General features: G+C 32.3%; 2 protein-coding genes and 1 long non-coding RNA gene across 4 annotated transcripts; 2 read left to right on the top strand and 1 right to left on the bottom strand.

The window, feature by feature from the left end:
* Positions 1-2121: 2121 nt before the first annotated feature.
* Positions 2122-2609, bottom strand: LOC135266324 (uncharacterized). The gene is made up of 2 exons (XR_010334287.1): positions 2487-2609; positions 2122-2284 (listed from the first exon to the last, which is right to left on the bottom strand). It is a non-coding gene; the product is annotated as an uncharacterized LOC135266324 (long non-coding RNA).
* LOC103312973 (leucine-rich repeat-containing protein 43) lies at positions 2265-12082 on the top strand. Its single transcript, XM_064356817.1, has 7 exons — positions 2265-2723; positions 3744-3960; positions 10322-10479; positions 10619-10810; positions 10862-11248; positions 11299-11631; positions 11679-12082. The coding sequence occupies exons 1-7, from the start codon at positions 2295-2297 to the stop codon at positions 12012-12014; spliced, it is 2052 nt and encodes a 683-aa protein (XP_064212887.1). The 5' UTR covers positions 2265-2294; the 3' UTR covers positions 12015-12082.
* A 143-nt stretch (positions 12083-12225) lies between these two features.
* Positions 12226-16326, top strand: LOC661149 (sodium- and chloride-dependent glycine transporter 2). Of its 2 annotated transcripts, XM_015980115.2 has the most exons (12): positions 12242-12512; positions 12561-12692; positions 12744-12898; positions 13051-13157; positions 13206-13473; positions 13525-13628; positions 14225-14462; positions 14514-14642; positions 15117-15317; positions 15536-15706; positions 15758-15857; positions 15909-16326. In XM_015980115.2, exons 1-12 carry the CDS (start codon positions 12368-12370, stop codon positions 15971-15973), a joined length of 1815 nt encoding a protein of 604 aa, XP_015835601.1. In that variant the 5' UTR covers positions 12242-12367; the 3' UTR covers positions 15974-16326. The 2 variants fall into 2 exon arrangements, 1 of the variants encoding a protein (XP_015835601.1); XR_010334286.1 differs by lacking the exon at positions 15909-16326 and having other exon boundaries at positions 12226-12512; positions 15558-15706.
* The last annotated feature ends 285 nt before the right edge of the window (positions 16327-16611 follow it).

Below are 16611 nucleotides of genomic sequence, written 5' to 3'. Positions count from 1 at the left end.
TACATAATAACCGATAATTATTTAGACTTTAACGACTGATCTCAAAAATTGTGCCTCTCTCTCTTAGTAATTACAATATTGTCGACAGCGTACCTAAATATCAAATTTAGAAAAATGTAGTTTTAAAAATGTCGTTCAAGAAGGCGCTAAAAGGAAATCATAGATGTGTGAGTCAACGGAGCATCAAATAAGCGTAAAGTCCTAACTGGCAGTGGCATGGCTTCATGCAAAGTAACTGTAAAATCAATATTTAATCACGATTAGTCTCTGTAACAACACATGTGCTTTGTTATCGTCATACGGTAAATTAATCAAAACGTATTTTTCAATATTGAAACACGACTCGGCGTAATTGAAAATTTCAATAAAACTAACGGCAGTGTTTATAACGTGTGCCGGAGAAATTAACTGATTTGTTTCGATTGATAAAAACAATATTGCAAGTGGCGCACGGTTAAGGTGCCCACTCGCGGAGTGAGAAAACGAAAACAAATTGCTTATTTCATCAAATTTATTTTACACAGAGTGTCGTATAATTCTACCAGAGGAGATAAGTTAATTCCATCCGTGTACAAAATTTATTTAAACAAGTGCTTTCATCATCAGGTATTACAATTTGATCCCAAACAGAACGGCGATATTTGGGGATGAATTTTTAAAATAACCAGTTTCAGCGGCGTGGCTTTTTGTAAGTTATTTTAAAAAAATACTCAAAAATAAAGAGATTTGAAAAAAATACTGCTGTATTTGATTCCGCAGGAAAATAATGTTGTCCATATGCCACCTCACTAATCTGATAGAAGTGAGTGTTTTATTTCAAGTAGCATTTCAACCCTGATCGGTCTATAATTAAAAAGCGCACACGTCAAAAACTAAATTAAAAAACTTCCTGGGTTTAGTCAATTATCGCTTTGAATCAAAACGCTACTTTTTAATGAAAAATTAATGAAAATGCCAATTAAACTTTATGATGATGGCCCTGAAAGGTTGTATCGACCTGAAAAAAAAACAGAACAACGACAAAATGTTGAAACAAACTGAGTGAACCCCATTCATTGGTAATAACGTTCCTACCTGTAAAAGTAGAATTAATCGTGTTCAGAAACAAAAAACAATTGCAACTGCAAGAATACAGCTTTGAAAAAAAGAGCTAGACATGTTCCACATATTTTTTATGCTCGTGCCATTTATTAAGTTTTTCTGAGACTTTGGGCGCCAACTATCAAGCCTCCCTGCTGAGAGGATTACACCACTTAAGAAATTATTCCAAGGATTTAAGTCAACAAAACATATGTCCTGACAAATATAAGAGAGTAGGAGAGCTTATTCATTCGACACTCGATCTTATCTGTTTAAGTGGCTTTTTATAAAGATTTAGTCTGAAAGTTCCAGGGTGTGAATTTGAGCCGACTTTGGGGGAGCAAACGACTTGTTATCGGGATTAGCTGAATGTTTCTTTAAAATTATCATTAGCTTAACTATTTTTCTTTTATCTTTCGTGAAGCTAACAGAGTACAAAATTTCTGTTTTTGTGACCGAGTAGTAAAGAATACATTAACTGCTATCAATGAGGGGTCATGTAGAGCCACATTTGAGGTGGGATTAGCATAACTTCGATGAAATCGGATAAAAATAACGAGTGATAGCACTTCACGTCTTCAGCAACCACAATTGATAGAGACAGTCTATCACTCTGCAGTCACCCTCTTTCAGCCGCGATAGAAAGTTGAAGATAAGTTACAATTTCATGGAGATGATGAGTCATGACCCCTCTTGGTCCAAATTCGTCCACTATCACACTGTTAAATTAAGGGGACATAAAAAGTCCGTGAAGGATCATCGGTAAAAGATAAAATGAAGACATGCGGTTGGAGCATTGGCCAATGGAAGATCGGCTTGTAAGCCCACCCTGAAAAACAAAATTTCCCAATTCTTTTCAGCAGTGGTCATTACTAAACGCTTTGTTCAGCAAGAAAACCGAGTTAGATCCAATAGCTGCCGAAATCTCTTGTTATATGATCCCGACAATCGACTCTAAAGCCAGAAGATGTCGCCAAGATAACAAATGAAACAAGCTTCCGGAGAAGGCGGAGACACCAAATGATTGAATTCAAAGCAGAATCGAACCGTTTCCTTTTATTGGAGGGAGTTTTTATAAGGGCACTATTTAAGCTCCACTGTAATAAAAATCGTGCATCGGGATGATTTTTTTCATTGCTTTTCCCGGTTTTAATTTCGCATTTTGACGTTTGCCTGGCATACTCCAGTCAGTATTGTGACATTTCTGAAACAAAATGATATCCGAAATTGAAAATGAGGAAATCAGAGCGATTCCGCAGGAAAAATATAATTTGGTTGTTTGGACGCCGCACGAAAAATTATTTCGCAACAGAGTTACACTGAGGAATACGGTTTTGTCTGAAATTGCTGTGCCTTTTACGATCGCTCTGCAGGTGAAATTGCGCCGATCAGTATTCGGAACTTACCTGGATGATTTCAATGAAAATCAATGCCAAAACGAATTTCTCAATACAAATAAACTGAGCATTATGGAGAGCGTCATGAGGGATTTTAATTCGAGACAAGAGAACCTGTTTGATTACAATAATAACTTATTCGACCATGTAATAAGATACTTGAATAATACTGTCACAGAAACGAAGCAAATTGACTGTGACTTTCTTTACGAGCATGCGACACACCTACGAATGGATGATTATCATGTAAGTTTTTCATAATCAACGCGTTTGTAAAATTAAATAAATAAACATCATTTGTCGAAATCTGTTTCAAATACATATTTGTATCTAATGCTATAGTGTCTAATTATTTATGAAAAAAGTTATTTTTAAGAGCAAAAGCACTGTCTCGTATTATCAATACTATTTTAAGAGGCAAAAAGTATTTGTTTAAAGTTACCAGTAATTGGAGTTTTGAATGGGCTTGTGTCTCAGAAATTGTTTGAACTTTTATGTAGGCCAATTCAAAAATGACAACAATCTGGTTGAAAACATAAAATACGGCGTTATTTTAACTAGTATTTTATTTAATTAGCAAATATTAATCAAAACTAATTGTGTTGTTTATATATTTTAAAATCGTGACGAGTGTGCTGATGAATATGGGTCACAAACCCGAACCCAGCTCCAGCAACAAACAAATAAATTAGCTATTTAGTTGGGAAAAGCTCAAAGCATAACATAGCATAAACATATTAATTTTTTGTTAAATTTTGGAGCTAGACATTATTTTATTTTAATACAAATCATTCTGTACTTATGTCATTACTAGAGCCAGGATCATTTCACTTGATTATCCTGAAGCCACGTTATCACAATTTAATTCCGCTGACTATTCCAGATTCGATAATAATCAGAATTTGTTACCTTTTACGCTTTAGTAGTCTGCAAATTTCTATTAAAATAAATTATTTACGTTTAAAGATTATTTGAACGTTTAAAGATTATTTGAAATTAGAACCAAGGTTTAAACTAACAATAAAATAAAAATTGTTGGAGCAAACTTTTTTTTAACTAATATCTAAACATCATTTGTTCCGGGTGTCCAAACGCACAAACATAAAATATCTAATTGTTATTTTTTTCAATAAGTAAATAACTTCCTTCCCAATAATATCGGTTTAATAATGTAAATTTAAATAAATATTTTATTTGCAAATGTAACATTTCTGGTTACTTATAATGTTGTGGTTTAGTCACACAACGCATTTTGTGTATTTTTAGATAAACATGGTAGATGATGGCGTAAGAAACTTCCGAAATCTTCAGGTACTGGTTATCTGCGGTAACTGGATTCAAGATATCGACGGTTCGGTACTCCCTAGACGCTTAAAATTTCTGGAACTTTACGTGAACGAAATTGAATCATTAGATAATTTAACGCACAAGCCCCCCAAACATTTGTTACACTTGGGGTTAGCGCGAAACAAATTAACAAATGGTAAGTGTTTTTCCACCGTCCTTCATTGCAATGAACTTAGCTGTGTTGCTATTTATTGTAGGTTTATTTTAAATATTCGCTCACTACGTGCGTATAAATGCAAATTCTGTAAGTAATTAGTTCTCTAAAAAGAGCGCAACATTAAATTCTGTTTTAAAAAGCCTCCCTTTATTTGCCACAAAAATTATAGGGCTATGTTAGGTGTCTTATTGTCATGAGCGAACAGCGTTTTCGTTTCAAAATACCAATGATATATTTCTCCGTCATTACTCATCATTTCTCAATTAGCCAAATTAGCAAACGCCATCTCTCGTTGGCCATTACACGTATCCGTAATATCATAGTTCTGTTACTGCTGAGGCAATATTGAGGGTCGCATCGGGCCGTAAAAGTTAACCATACATTAACTGTGCTCTGTCATTCGTTGTAATGGAAAACATCAAAAGTTTTTCACTATTAGCAGTAGGATATTTTCCGGGCGTTATTTATTACCGAGAGTCAGCAAAATGCTTCACCTAAGTTTTTAACTCCAAAATCGCAGATAATTACCCATTTATAACAAGCACTTAATAAATAATAAAATATTTACGTGGTTTTTATTAGTTATTCCTTCACCCACCTGAGTTTCAATCCATAACTGATGAAACTTATTCGTAAGGAAAATTAAGACAAAAAATTGGACAACTATCTAGTAAGAAAAATTAAATTTAAAAGTGAGCGCTCCACTTACATCAAAAGAAAAATGCCCAAAATAATTCAATTTTATTAGTTTAAATTTGCTTGTAGTTGATTTGGAATTATTCAAAATCACTAAATTAGGGTCAATTTTGCCAAATCTTGTAAAAGTGAGTTCCAAAACACTTGTGGATGCATTAGTCTGGGCACCGGCGTAAAAATTGAAATATTTTATCGTCAAGTACCGGCAGGTGTGCACATTAATTATCCAGTCCACCCACAAGTCCATCTCTAGCTGTGGTGTCGGATTGGCCGTTCGGGTGCCAGACTAACACTTATTAACACAACGGTCATATAAACATATTATGATTTAATGTCGCGGATGCAGACCCGCATGTCCGTATTATTAATTATTATGGCCTCGTAAAGGGGTTGTATAAACTTTTATCTCGTTTTGTCAGACTTTGTTGGTCCACCGGGTTGTGTCCAAAAGCCGCAGAGCGCGTTCGCGTAAAATGAAATGTGTGCAAATGTTTCGTGAAAAATTTCCGACACCCAGGTGACATTTGATATAATACACCTCGTTTAGTTTTTAATTATTATTTATTAGATCAGACGAATTTTTGCGCGAATTATTTGGCGCACTCTCAGGCTTATATTTTCAGACGGAAATGTGCCGTTTCACCACTTTTCACTGAAAATGCAGCGGACACAATGACACTAATCTAACCTAATGCCGGATCAACTTCAATGCGACATCAAAACTCTGTTATTATTTCCCTCCTTTCCGATGCTCATTTCAGCATCGCAAACTGTTCAAAGTCCGATGGACTTTTAACAGGGCTTTTAATTCCATATCTGTGATTTAAAAGTATAAAGACTTTTCTGTCGTCAGTAATCACTTGTAAAAGGATTTAGTCTATGTTTTGCTTTAGTTATATTTTTCAAACCGAAGTAAAAATGAGCCAGATTAATAAAAATTTGGTGAATGTGGAAGAACATTAGCGATTTAGAAACTATGTAGCGGAGGTTGGTGATTTAAATGATTTAATTTTTTGGGTATGCAGCCAGTGAAGGTTTAAATATTCATTAAATCGTATTTTTGGCTTGCTGTCGGATTGTTCATTGTTAATGTGGCGAAATATCAGATTAGACCGATGCTGCTCTAATTCGAACATCGAAACAGCGCCAGCAGAATAAATTAGCGGAATAAAATATTAAAAGCCAGTTTAATTGGGACTTATTAAAATTTCGACACCCAAGGGATGAAATGCGAGCGCATCAAATTGTCGTTTGAATATGTGCTTTATTTATTCATTTTTTATGCATAGTTTTTCGTGAAATTGTCTCGGTCACAATCACAGCGACGAAGAACTGGGTCAAAGACATGTAAGGGTCTAGTTAAATATGCAAATATGCAAATTAATTTTAAAAAGTTTTGCGTTTAATTTGTGCGAATGTTTTAAAAGCGGGCAAAATGTTATATGAAAATTATAAAAGGAACATGTGGCACCGGTAAAATTAGACTCTTAACAGACGGATGAACAAAACTAATTAGGAGTAATGGGAGACAGTGTGTTTTAAAATAAGTAAACGGACTAATGAAAACCCTCACATGAGAAAAAACTCATCAAAAATAATGGCGGGTAGTTTACCTAGAATTGTTTTGCGAAAATTTAATTCTCGTATTTCAACCCTTAATTGCTCTTCACGTTTCGCCATAGCAGTGTGTAGAAATTTACTTGTACTATCAATAATACAAACAAGTATTGCTTTTAATAGCGCTAATAGTAGATAGTTAACTACATAATTATTATAACTCTTATTAGACCTGCAGGGAATATTCGCTTTTACAAACTGTGGTAAGTGCATAAATCACATTCACATGGTGGAAAAGAAGATAAGAGGAAACAATGTTAACAAAAGCCGCAAGTGAGCCGAATTTTTCCAAATTTAATTTCGTTCTGTCTGAATATGCATTCATTATTTGTTGAAAAGTAATATAAATTATACGAAATTTAAGCCAAGCACACATCGCTCTCAGTTGACATTTGCACAAAGAATGACACTTGAAGTGGCCGTTTATTGTTGTCACAAATGACAACGTTTTCTCTTGATTAATGATATCCTCCGCATTATCCTTCGTATGCTTTCAATTGAATTCCAGCCTTCTGTACTTGTACGCTCTAAAAATAGGGTACATATCACGTCACTGAAGAGAAAAAAATGTGCAGTCAATATAAAGTATGCAACTCGGTAGGTATACAAAATATTAGTGCTTATACGTTTATTCCCAAATTTTCCCAATTTCAATGTAAAAGCCTAAAGAAATATTGCTGCTACTTTAGGTGTATTATTTTGTTTGTATTAAAGTATAAGACATTAAATAAAATATTTTCTAAAAATACTGCCTTTTTATGAAAATTTTTTGAGTACTGAGAAAGTATTTCTTGATATACAGGGTGTCCCACCGAAAAGGGCACCCCCCTTGTAACTTTTTTATTTATTAATCAATTCAAACAAAATTTAAATTGCACCTGTTACAACCAAAGGTCCATATTTTGGTGCTACAAGTTTTTTTTTAAGTTTATCGTTTCTGGAATAAGCAATTAAAAATTAAGAAAAAAGATGTAAAATCGTTAAAATGCATATTATTAGAAGAAGGAAGGTTACATTAATGTATTAGCAAACTTGGTTTTAACAAAAGTAATGTACATTCCTTAAAATCTTTTTTTAAAAAATTGTGAAAAAATGTTTTTTTTTGAGTGAAATATCATCATCCATGGAGCGGTGTTAAAATTAAATACATACTATAATTTTTTTTTTTTAATAAAATGTTTGAAAGCATTTTTTTTTCACAATAAGCACAATAACGTAAAAATAACGTAATAAAATTAACGTTAATTAGGTTGCAAAATACGTTACATTTATCGTTGAATCAATGCAAAAATGTCCAGAGAAATCACGTTATTTGTAACGTAAAAAAATAAGGTTATTTTTTAGTAACTATTAAACGATTTTGTAAGGCAAGAATATAACGTAAAATTATAAGAAATATAAATATTTGAAAACTGTTATTTTTTAAATAACTTCAACTGTGATATTGTATAATATTTACCAACACTGCACTTTCCTGAAAGTCAATATTACATTAAGAAGGCTGTAACTGCTTTTTTCTTTTTTTTTCTTTTCAAAATATTAGTTTTTATATTTTATAATGATCATCAAAAATACATACAAGAGTAGTCATTACTATATTAGTTACCTACTATATACTCTGCGTTTTCTATACAATGAATTGGTTACGTTTATTTATATTTTGTCTAACGACAATAATATAATGTTCAACTAAAATGATACATTAAAGTTAAATAGTGCCATAAAAACCAAATTCAGTTTTTTTGAAACGTTAATTTTACGTTTAAAACAAACGTTAGAAAATACGATCATTAATAAGGTTAAAGTTCTTTTACGTTTTTTACGTAAATACAACGTTAAGCTAAGACGTACTTTAAACGTTAAAAAATGGTAAAAAGAATTTAGATGGATTTACTTAACATAAACGTTATATCAAACGTTTTAACGTTAAAAAAAAATTTATATCTGAGTATGTCTGTGTGCTTACTGTGAGTATACTATAGGTATTTTTATTACTATAGGTATATTTATGACATGAGATCTAGTGTCGATTTGTAGTCTAGTCTAGTCTAGTAATTAATAATTATAGTAAAACCACCCCATCAGTACGGACTGAGCAAGGACATATAATTAAGGGACTTCTGAAGCGAGAGACTTAGCTGTGATAAATGGGGATCCAGTCGACTGAGATCATACGCGAATGTCACTTGTTCTCATCGTGGAGCTCTCTGATGTATAATTGGCTTGTCACCTAATGATTTCTGATTTATTACCGTGTGGTAACATCGCGTTAATCATGAGACACACCTGGTTCTCATGCACACTGAACGCCTGCCGTACTCTGATAATGCCGGTCCTGTCTTCTTATCCGTTCATATGTCCGAAGTTTAATTAATAATCCTGACGGGTTTTTGTTGTCGAACAACCACTCGTAAAATTTTAATTGTTTTCAATTGATTTATTAAATATTAATCTCTCCTATGCAGGGGTTTTAATAGATAATTAAAATTGCAACGCAAGAAAATTAAATATAAATTAAATAAAAAAGTGTGAATATTTCAGTTTTAACAACAATCTCGTCTAATGAGCGATGCTATGTGGTATCACGCGAATGGAATACTTCCGTGCTGCACTCGAATGTCGTAATCTTTGAAAAATATAGGTTTCAGATAGTAAATAAAATATTCATTGATGAATTGAAGCTATTAGTATCTTGGGCAGCCGTGTTTTTCCCATAGAAAATCACCTGCAAAGTACTTGCATTATATTTATTTACCTGCCTTATCATTATCTGGCCAGAACACGCGCCCATAAAATATTCATCGGCGGCATTCGTGTCAACTGAACATTCCGTTTTTCTTTCAACAACCCAAAAAGGAAATGACTGTGTTTAACACTATCATTTTTACCTCTATTTAATCCTCAAGATGTTTGTTTCAAATTTTGTATAATTGGTTACCCGGTTATTAATATTATTAACACCTTTAGTAGAAGAACAGCTAGAAAGGTACCAGGCTAAATTATGGCACCTTTGACTTTTTATTTTTTCTAATTTTATTGTTTAATGATCTTTAAAAAATACAATGTGGTAAGCTGACTAACCTTTAGTCTTTTTTAATAGATGTGTAATGCGTTTGTCATTTCCTCTTAAAGCCATTTTCAAAGTTCGGCTTAAATAATAAATTAAACAATTTCGATTTCAGACAGCAGACGTGCATGATCATTGTAGACATTGAAAAATGGCATATAGCCATTGCTGTCCAAACTGAAATATTTAACACACTACATAAAAATTGAGAAGTTCATTTTCCTGAAACCATCAAGTCGAGTCGGACTGGACGGTTACATTATTAAGGCCCGCCAGGGAATGGATGTATACCGGAGGGAAAAATTACCTCGCGTAAAACTTTTACGCTTTTCTATTGACGAAAACCATGCAATTTTCCGACGATTGGTACTAAAATAATAATAATACATCGTAGTGCGATGCAGCTGTTTTAATTTAAGTGGACAGAGTTTGATATTAAGGTGACATTTCCTAAGAACTCGCATGTGCAAGAGAAACGTTTTTTGCTTCTAGTGTATCTACCGGAATATTACAGTTTCATTTTAGTAATAATAATTATTATTCGGCTAATATTTTTATAAACTCTGGTTTCTTAAAAAGCGGTTAATGACTTCAGAGAAAAAGCGATCGCATTTTTAAAATGAATTGATTTTTTTTTTTTGGAGACAGTGAATTCCACTCTAATTTTACAAAAAATACAAATATCTCCGCATCATTTTTAATGTAATATGTTAGTTAATGTTATTTGTTTTTGCAAGAGAGGCAAACTTTCCTTCAGGTACCCCTTCGCTTTTTAATATGTTTAGTGAATTTAATTTCACCTTGTAAAAGTATAATACGAAACCAATCTCTATTTTAACAAATCTAAAGTATCAAAAAATAAGAAAAAATAATAAACAGAAATGAATAATAATTATTTTTGTTTTCCGATTTGTTTTAATTAAAAAAACTGTGCTTTTAATAAAATTAGTTTATTTTTAGACAGTCACCTACATCTGTTGGCTGCTTGTCGACGCTTTAACAATTTGAAATCTTTAGATTTATCGGAGTGTGACATCTACCGTTTGGTGGATGTATTACACGAACTGAAACCGCTTCAAAATTTGGAAGGGTTGCTTCTACAGGGAAATCCATGTTCGGTAAATTTAATTGACTTTAAGCAAAAGAAAACTGTAGCATGAATCTTAAGATAAAATTAATAGGTAGCACGGTTGTACTTGTATATTAAATTTAAATTATTACGTATTAATATCATAATTATTATTAGTACACTTATAGATGGTAATGGGCTACAAGGATATGGTATTGGACAGCTTTCCATATTTAATATTTTTGGATGGAATTGAAATAAGCCGCACTGACCAAATATTGACGGAGAATTTCTTAGAAAGAGCTCATGTTTCTGAATTTATTTTACACTGTCCAAAATTGACTGGTTTACCTAAACCACCAAAATTACCAAAAGCTGATGTAAAACTTTTTTGTTATTTCATCATAGTATTCTTCAGTCCTAATTTTTAGAAAAAAGTTAAGCAAACAATTCATATTGAGTTTAAAATGCCTTTGTTTCAATTAAATATTAAAGAAGATTTAGATAAAGAAAGTGAAAAAGATCTAGTACGCAATAAATCTAAAGAAAGAAAAAAAGGAAAAAAGGGACATAAAGACAAGAAAAGTAAATCTGGGAAAAGTACAAAAAAAGGTTCCAAGAAAGGTGGGAAATCTCCTTACGAACGACCAAATGAATATAACCCGAAAAAGATAAATAACGCATTTCAGTCTCAAAGGAAAGCGTGGGGAAATAATTTGAAATTTACGCCACTTGTGCTGCAATCACCTGAAAATAACTTACTTACCTATAGAGATACTTTTCGAAGTTGTGTTAACGTCTCAGTAATTTATTTGCAGGTAAGTTTATAATTCTTGTCTGGCAGTAATTACTAACCCAATAATTTTAGTACAAACCGCCAGAAAAGAAGAAAAAGAAGAAGAAAGGGTCCAAAAAGGACAAGAAAAGTAAAACAAGTAGTAAAAAATCTGAAAAATCCAGTAAAAGTAAAAAAGGTAAAAAAAAATCTGACAAGTCTAGTAGCACAAAAAGTAAAAGCAAAGAAAAAATTAAAGAAGAAAAACAATCAATAGAACCGAAAGAAACAATCTTGAAGCGAGTGACTATAGCTAATTTTGACTGTAACTTATTTACGGCTAGTTGGAAAAATAATATTCACTTTTTTTGGTCCGAAGAACCCTCTTTCGGGCGTAATGCAGTGGAGTTAAACAGTTACCGAGAGGTAGGATTGCAATTTCGAAGACTATTATTATTAATAGCGGATCGTAGAATTTGAGAAAAAAAGCTGAAGAAGAAAAAAGACTGAAACAGATCAAAGAAGAAGAAGCGAAAAGAAAAAAACAGAAAAGTGATAAAAAGAAGGGTAAAGATAAGAAATCGGCAAAATCTGGGAAATCAAGTAAATCGACGAAATCAAAAAAATCCAAAAAAAGTAAAAAATCCAAGAAAAGTAAAAAATCGAAATCTTCGAAAAAATCAAAAGCTGAAAAGTTTTTGACTTGTGAGGTTAGTTTTGGGTTAGCCAGATTAGGTGAAACGCTACGAGAAACAAGAAGTGGCAGCGATGTTAAGAAAACCAAAAAGAGGAAAAAAGGAAAAAAATAAACTATAGCAAATGATCTTATATTTTTGTATGACAATTGTAATATAAAGTCCACATATAATTTTTTTTTATAATTTTTTTTTCGTCCAGAGTACAACAACAATGGTACCAAAGTCACTTAAATTTTTTTGTGAAGTTAAAAATGTAGTTACACTATGTTGTCACTTCACTTTCAAATTACTTAATAAAAATTCTACTACCTACTTATTTAAAATAGGACGATCATAAAACAGACCAGCCGCAGATTTAATGCTATGACCGTCAATTACAGTTTTGATAAAATAATTGCTTCAAGTTAGGGAGATCTCTTATAACTGTAGTAAGTCGCCAGGAGTTAGCAAAGTAAACTACTTAAATGTCCAACGACAAATTTTTTACACACGATGAAAATCGTGGAACCTGGGCTAGCAAATCCGAATTTTTACTATCTTGCATGGGCTACGCCATAGGTATAGGAAACGTGTGGCGATTTCCATACTTGTGTTACAGGAATGGAGGAGGTGAGAAAATGTGTAAAATCCAAATATTTATGTAAGTAATATTTGTAGGTGCTTTTCTCGTTCCTTATTTGTTAATGCTGTTTCTTTGCGGTATTCCGCTTTTTTTTCTGGAAACCTCTCTAGGACAATTTGCAAGCACTGGATGTATCACTTTATTTAAAATTGCTCCATTATTTAAAGGTCCTGAAATGTGTATTATTTTTAATTAAAATGGTGTGTTCAATTTTTTAGGGGTTGGCTTTGCCATTGTAATTGTGAATGCTATTTGCACCTCTTATTATAACGTTATTATTGCATACCCTCTGTTCTTTCTGGCAAATTGTTTTCAATCAAAATTGCCTTGGACCAACTGTGACAATTCGTGGAACACTGAACACTGCGTTAAGGTATCGTAAATTCTAATGTAGGCTTTATTTTTTTTCAGAAATAATTGCACTTAAAACTTTTTTGGAATAATATTTTTTTAAATTACTCTAGTAAAGCTGGAATTGTGCTAGATATATTATTTTGTCATTCAAAAATGTTAAGTTAATTTTAGTTAGGTGGTCGTAGCGCTGTGAAAAGTCACGCGAACGAAACTTTCCTTTCGCACCAAAATGAAACATTTGAAAATAGGATGAAGACTCCAGCCGACGAGTTTTTCCAGTTGGTTGACACGTTTCAAATAATTTTCCAATACACGAATATTTCTAGCTACCACATTTTGCAAATATCGGATAGCATTGAGGAACAAGGAAGTATCGTTTGGCCACTTCTTTTGTGCACTGTAATAGCTTGGATCATAACTTACCTTTGCATAATAAAGGGTGTGAAAACTGTTGGCAAAGTTGTATATTTCACAGCAACGTTTCCTTTTTTCGTCTTATTCATTCTTCTAATAAGAGGGTTAACATTACCTGGCGCTTGGGACGGAGTATTTTTTTACATCTATCCACAGTGGCATCAACTTACAAATTTAAAGGTCTGGTTTTTATGTGGAAGGTAATTTAATAAGCTCATGTTGAAATTTTAGGTGTGGGCTGATGCTGCTTGTCAAATCTTTTTCTCTTTGGGTCCAGGCTGGGGCGGAATTGTTAACATGGCAAGTTACAACAACTTTAGGAACAATAATCAGCTGTAAGTTGTTGCCCGAGGACCAAATGTTTTTAGTCCTGAATTCATGTTTTACATAATTATCTCAATTACGATTTTCCGGTTATCAATATTTTTCTCATTTATGATTGGAGAAACAAATAATACTTGTTCGCAAATGTTACACATTCAAAAATTAACTGAAATATCGCCCACAGTTGTAAAATTAGTCATGAGAGAAAAAATTGGATTTAAAAAAAAATAAGTGCGAAGATTAGATTACATTTGCGTAAGACATCGAACTAAACTGTTTTGAACTAACGAAAACTTTTATGTAAACTTGCTTAATAAGTAATAACATAATTATGAAATATGCATAGAAATTCTAAAAATTTCAATTCAAAATTTTCAGGCTTGTGTTAGACTAAATAAATGAGGCGTTTTACATAAAGTGGATTAAAATTTTAATTCCGAACTAAACGCACTGAAATTATTCGAATTACGTTCATTACAATCATCGAATTAATCACGAATAAAAATTTGCCAGGAATTAAATGTTAAATGTTAAAATAACTTACCAGAGAGCAGTTTTTTCTAAATAAATAGTATATAAATATCTAAACTTCATTAATGAATTTCAGAGATTCAATTCTTGTGCCAATTTTGAACTGTGGAACTAGTATTTTTGCTGGGTTCGTTGTGTTTTCCGTTATCGGTTTCATGTCTCATGAGACCGGTTTGCCGATATCAACAGTCGCAACAGGCGGCCCCGGACTTGCTTTCGTCACATATCCGGAAGCAATCACGATGTTGCCTTGGCCTCACATTTGGGCGATTTTGTTTTTTCTTATGCTTTTCTTCCTAGGTCTGGACAGCTGCGTAAGTAGGATTTATCTGTTTGCAATCAACACCTACCACTGACTTTTGCAGTTCGTTCAAATAGAAGCGATCATTTCTAGCGTCATTGACGAGTTTCCTGCATTAAGGAAACACAAGATGATGGTAACTTTGGTCTCCTGTTTGGTTATGATGTTTCTGTCGTTTCTGTTTGTCACTAATGTGAGTTTTTAAAGCTGTCCTGTATATTCACACGTAATTTTTGTAAAAAGAAATACTTGACAATGATGATATGAAAATAATTTGGTCGAAGTGAGGTGTTAACTTAAAAGGATCATCCAAAAATAATTTAATTTACTAGTTGTTACTTAATCCTAATTTGGACTAACATTATAATTAATAAAAAAGGGTCATAATTTTTTGTATTCCAACATTATAAGGGATGAAAAGAGCGGCGGAATCCATTACCTATCCCTCTCTATGAAGTCTACGTAGAGTGAATGAACAAAAACTTTGAACTTTGTAGAAAATTATTTAGTAAACATTAATTTTCCATTAATAAAACAAAGTGTAAGGTATAGTGTCATATTTTTGAATTATCAATGGTAATTAGTACTAAATATTTCGTTAGCAACTCTATATGATGCTTTTAATTTATGATTTATGGTTGGTACAATTTTATGTATTTTGTCGTAGGGAGGAATGTACCTTTTACAGTTATTTGACTGGTATGCTGCATCAATTTCGGTGATTTTAATTTGTTTATTAGAAGTGTTTATTGTTGGATGGACATATGGTATACAACAGTTTGTTAAAGATTTAGAATTTATGATACAAAGGAAAATTCACTGGTGGTGGATTATTTCATGGAAAATCATTACTCCTTTAATTCTTTCGGTATGTAGCTAATATTTTTGTGTTGTTTTGTTTTGAAGTTATTGTTTTTTTTACACACACATACTTTTAATTAAAATTAGTTGTGCATATAAAACAAAATTAATTGAATCTTTTATTATTATATTTGAAATTTGTTTTTAAAGTACATTTTACGTCGAGAGTTTCAAGCCCTGCACGATTTTTTATTAATATTTAAGAATAGAATAATGTCTTTTTAGTTTATTTTTGTAACCACCATAGCATTTAACACAAGAGTTACATACAGAGGTATTGCTTTCCCGGACTGGTCTATTACATTAGGTTGGTGTTCCTGCGGTGTCTCAATTATATGCATTCCTCTTTATATGGGCTACAGACTGTTATATCTAGAAGAAGGTGATTTAATTGCTGTAAGGTCTTTGTAGATTTGCCATAAAATTGTTTTAAAAATACGTTTGTAGCGAATTCAAAATGCTTTAAAACCAACTATAGACTGGGGTCCCGCAAACAAGGAACATAGAAGGGAATGGTTTAAAGCTGTTCATTATGACAAAATTGACGGTACCTTTTTGTTTTATTAAATTTATACTTGTAATAAATAAACCATTTTAGCTGTAACAAGACGTACCGATCCATATCACGAACAGTTTATTCAACTTGCGACAATGAATACTTAAATTTAATTTTGTTTTACATCAAAATAACGTTTTCACACTGTTGTCTTTACAATTAGCATTAAGATGAAGACGACCCAGGAAGCGTTATAATTTAATATTACCCATTTTAATGCAATAATTGCGGAAATTATTGGACGTGTAAACATACCTCAGTTTTGCAACTAGCTGCCAGTTAATGAACGGTTTACGAAGGATATCTGCGTGCAAGTAAAGAAAATCAAGAATAAAATTTTGCATGATTTTTCTTTTTTGGAAGAATAAAAAATTCATTTTAAAAAATATGAAAAACAAACTATGTGAGTAAACGGTCCGTTGTAAAATAGTTTTTCTAATAAAAAGTTTATAAGTCAAAATGAAGTTTTTGTGGATAAATTTAATTAACTTCTTGGGGTAGTGAAACGTGGAGCAATTTTCTCGGAACACAAACCCACCACATAATTGTGGGTGTATCGATTGGACTTTTAGGTATACAGGAAGTCTAATAATCACCAAAACGCCGCTTTTTAAATCACTTCATAAATTTTCTCTTTGGAATTATGACGCTAATAAAATTCAGTTGCATAACTTATTTTAAAATGTCAACGCAATTAACCCAAGTTTCCACTAAGAAAAGCGTTGTTTTCGCTGAGAAAACAGTT

This window comes from Tribolium castaneum, chromosome 5, assembly GCF_031307605.1.
Source record: "Tribolium castaneum strain GA2 chromosome 5, icTriCast1.1, whole genome shotgun sequence".
Lineage (NCBI taxonomy): Eukaryota > Metazoa > Arthropoda > Insecta > Coleoptera > Tenebrionidae > Tribolium > Tribolium castaneum.
Note: the sequence above shows the minus strand (reverse complement) of the source record. Positions and strands in the feature narration are given on the sequence as shown.

Bases quoted from the DNA above. Each gene is read 5' to 3' on its own strand.
- LOC103312973 (XM_064356817.1), top strand. From the start codon at position 2,295: ATGATATCCGAAATTGAAAATGAGGAAATCAGAGCGATTCCGCAGGAA. The intron at 3,961-10,321 runs GTAAGTGTTTTT...GTTTATTTTTAG, and splicing joins GCGAAACAAATTAACAAATG to ACAGTCACCTACATCTGTTG. The intron at 10,811-10,861 runs GTAAAACTTTTT...CCTAATTTTTAG, and splicing joins CAAAATTACCAAAAGCTGAT to AAAAAAGTTAAGCAAACAAT.
- LOC661149 (XM_015980115.2), top strand. From the start codon at position 12,368: ATGTCCAACGACAAATTTTTTACACACGATGAAAATCGTGGAACCTGG. The intron at 15,318-15,535 runs GTATGTAGCTAA...ATGTCTTTTTAG, and splicing joins TTACTCCTTTAATTCTTTCG to TTTATTTTTGTAACCACCAT. The intron at 15,858-15,908 runs GTACCTTTTTGT...AAACCATTTTAG, and splicing joins TCATTATGACAAAATTGACG to CTGTAACAAGACGTACCGAT.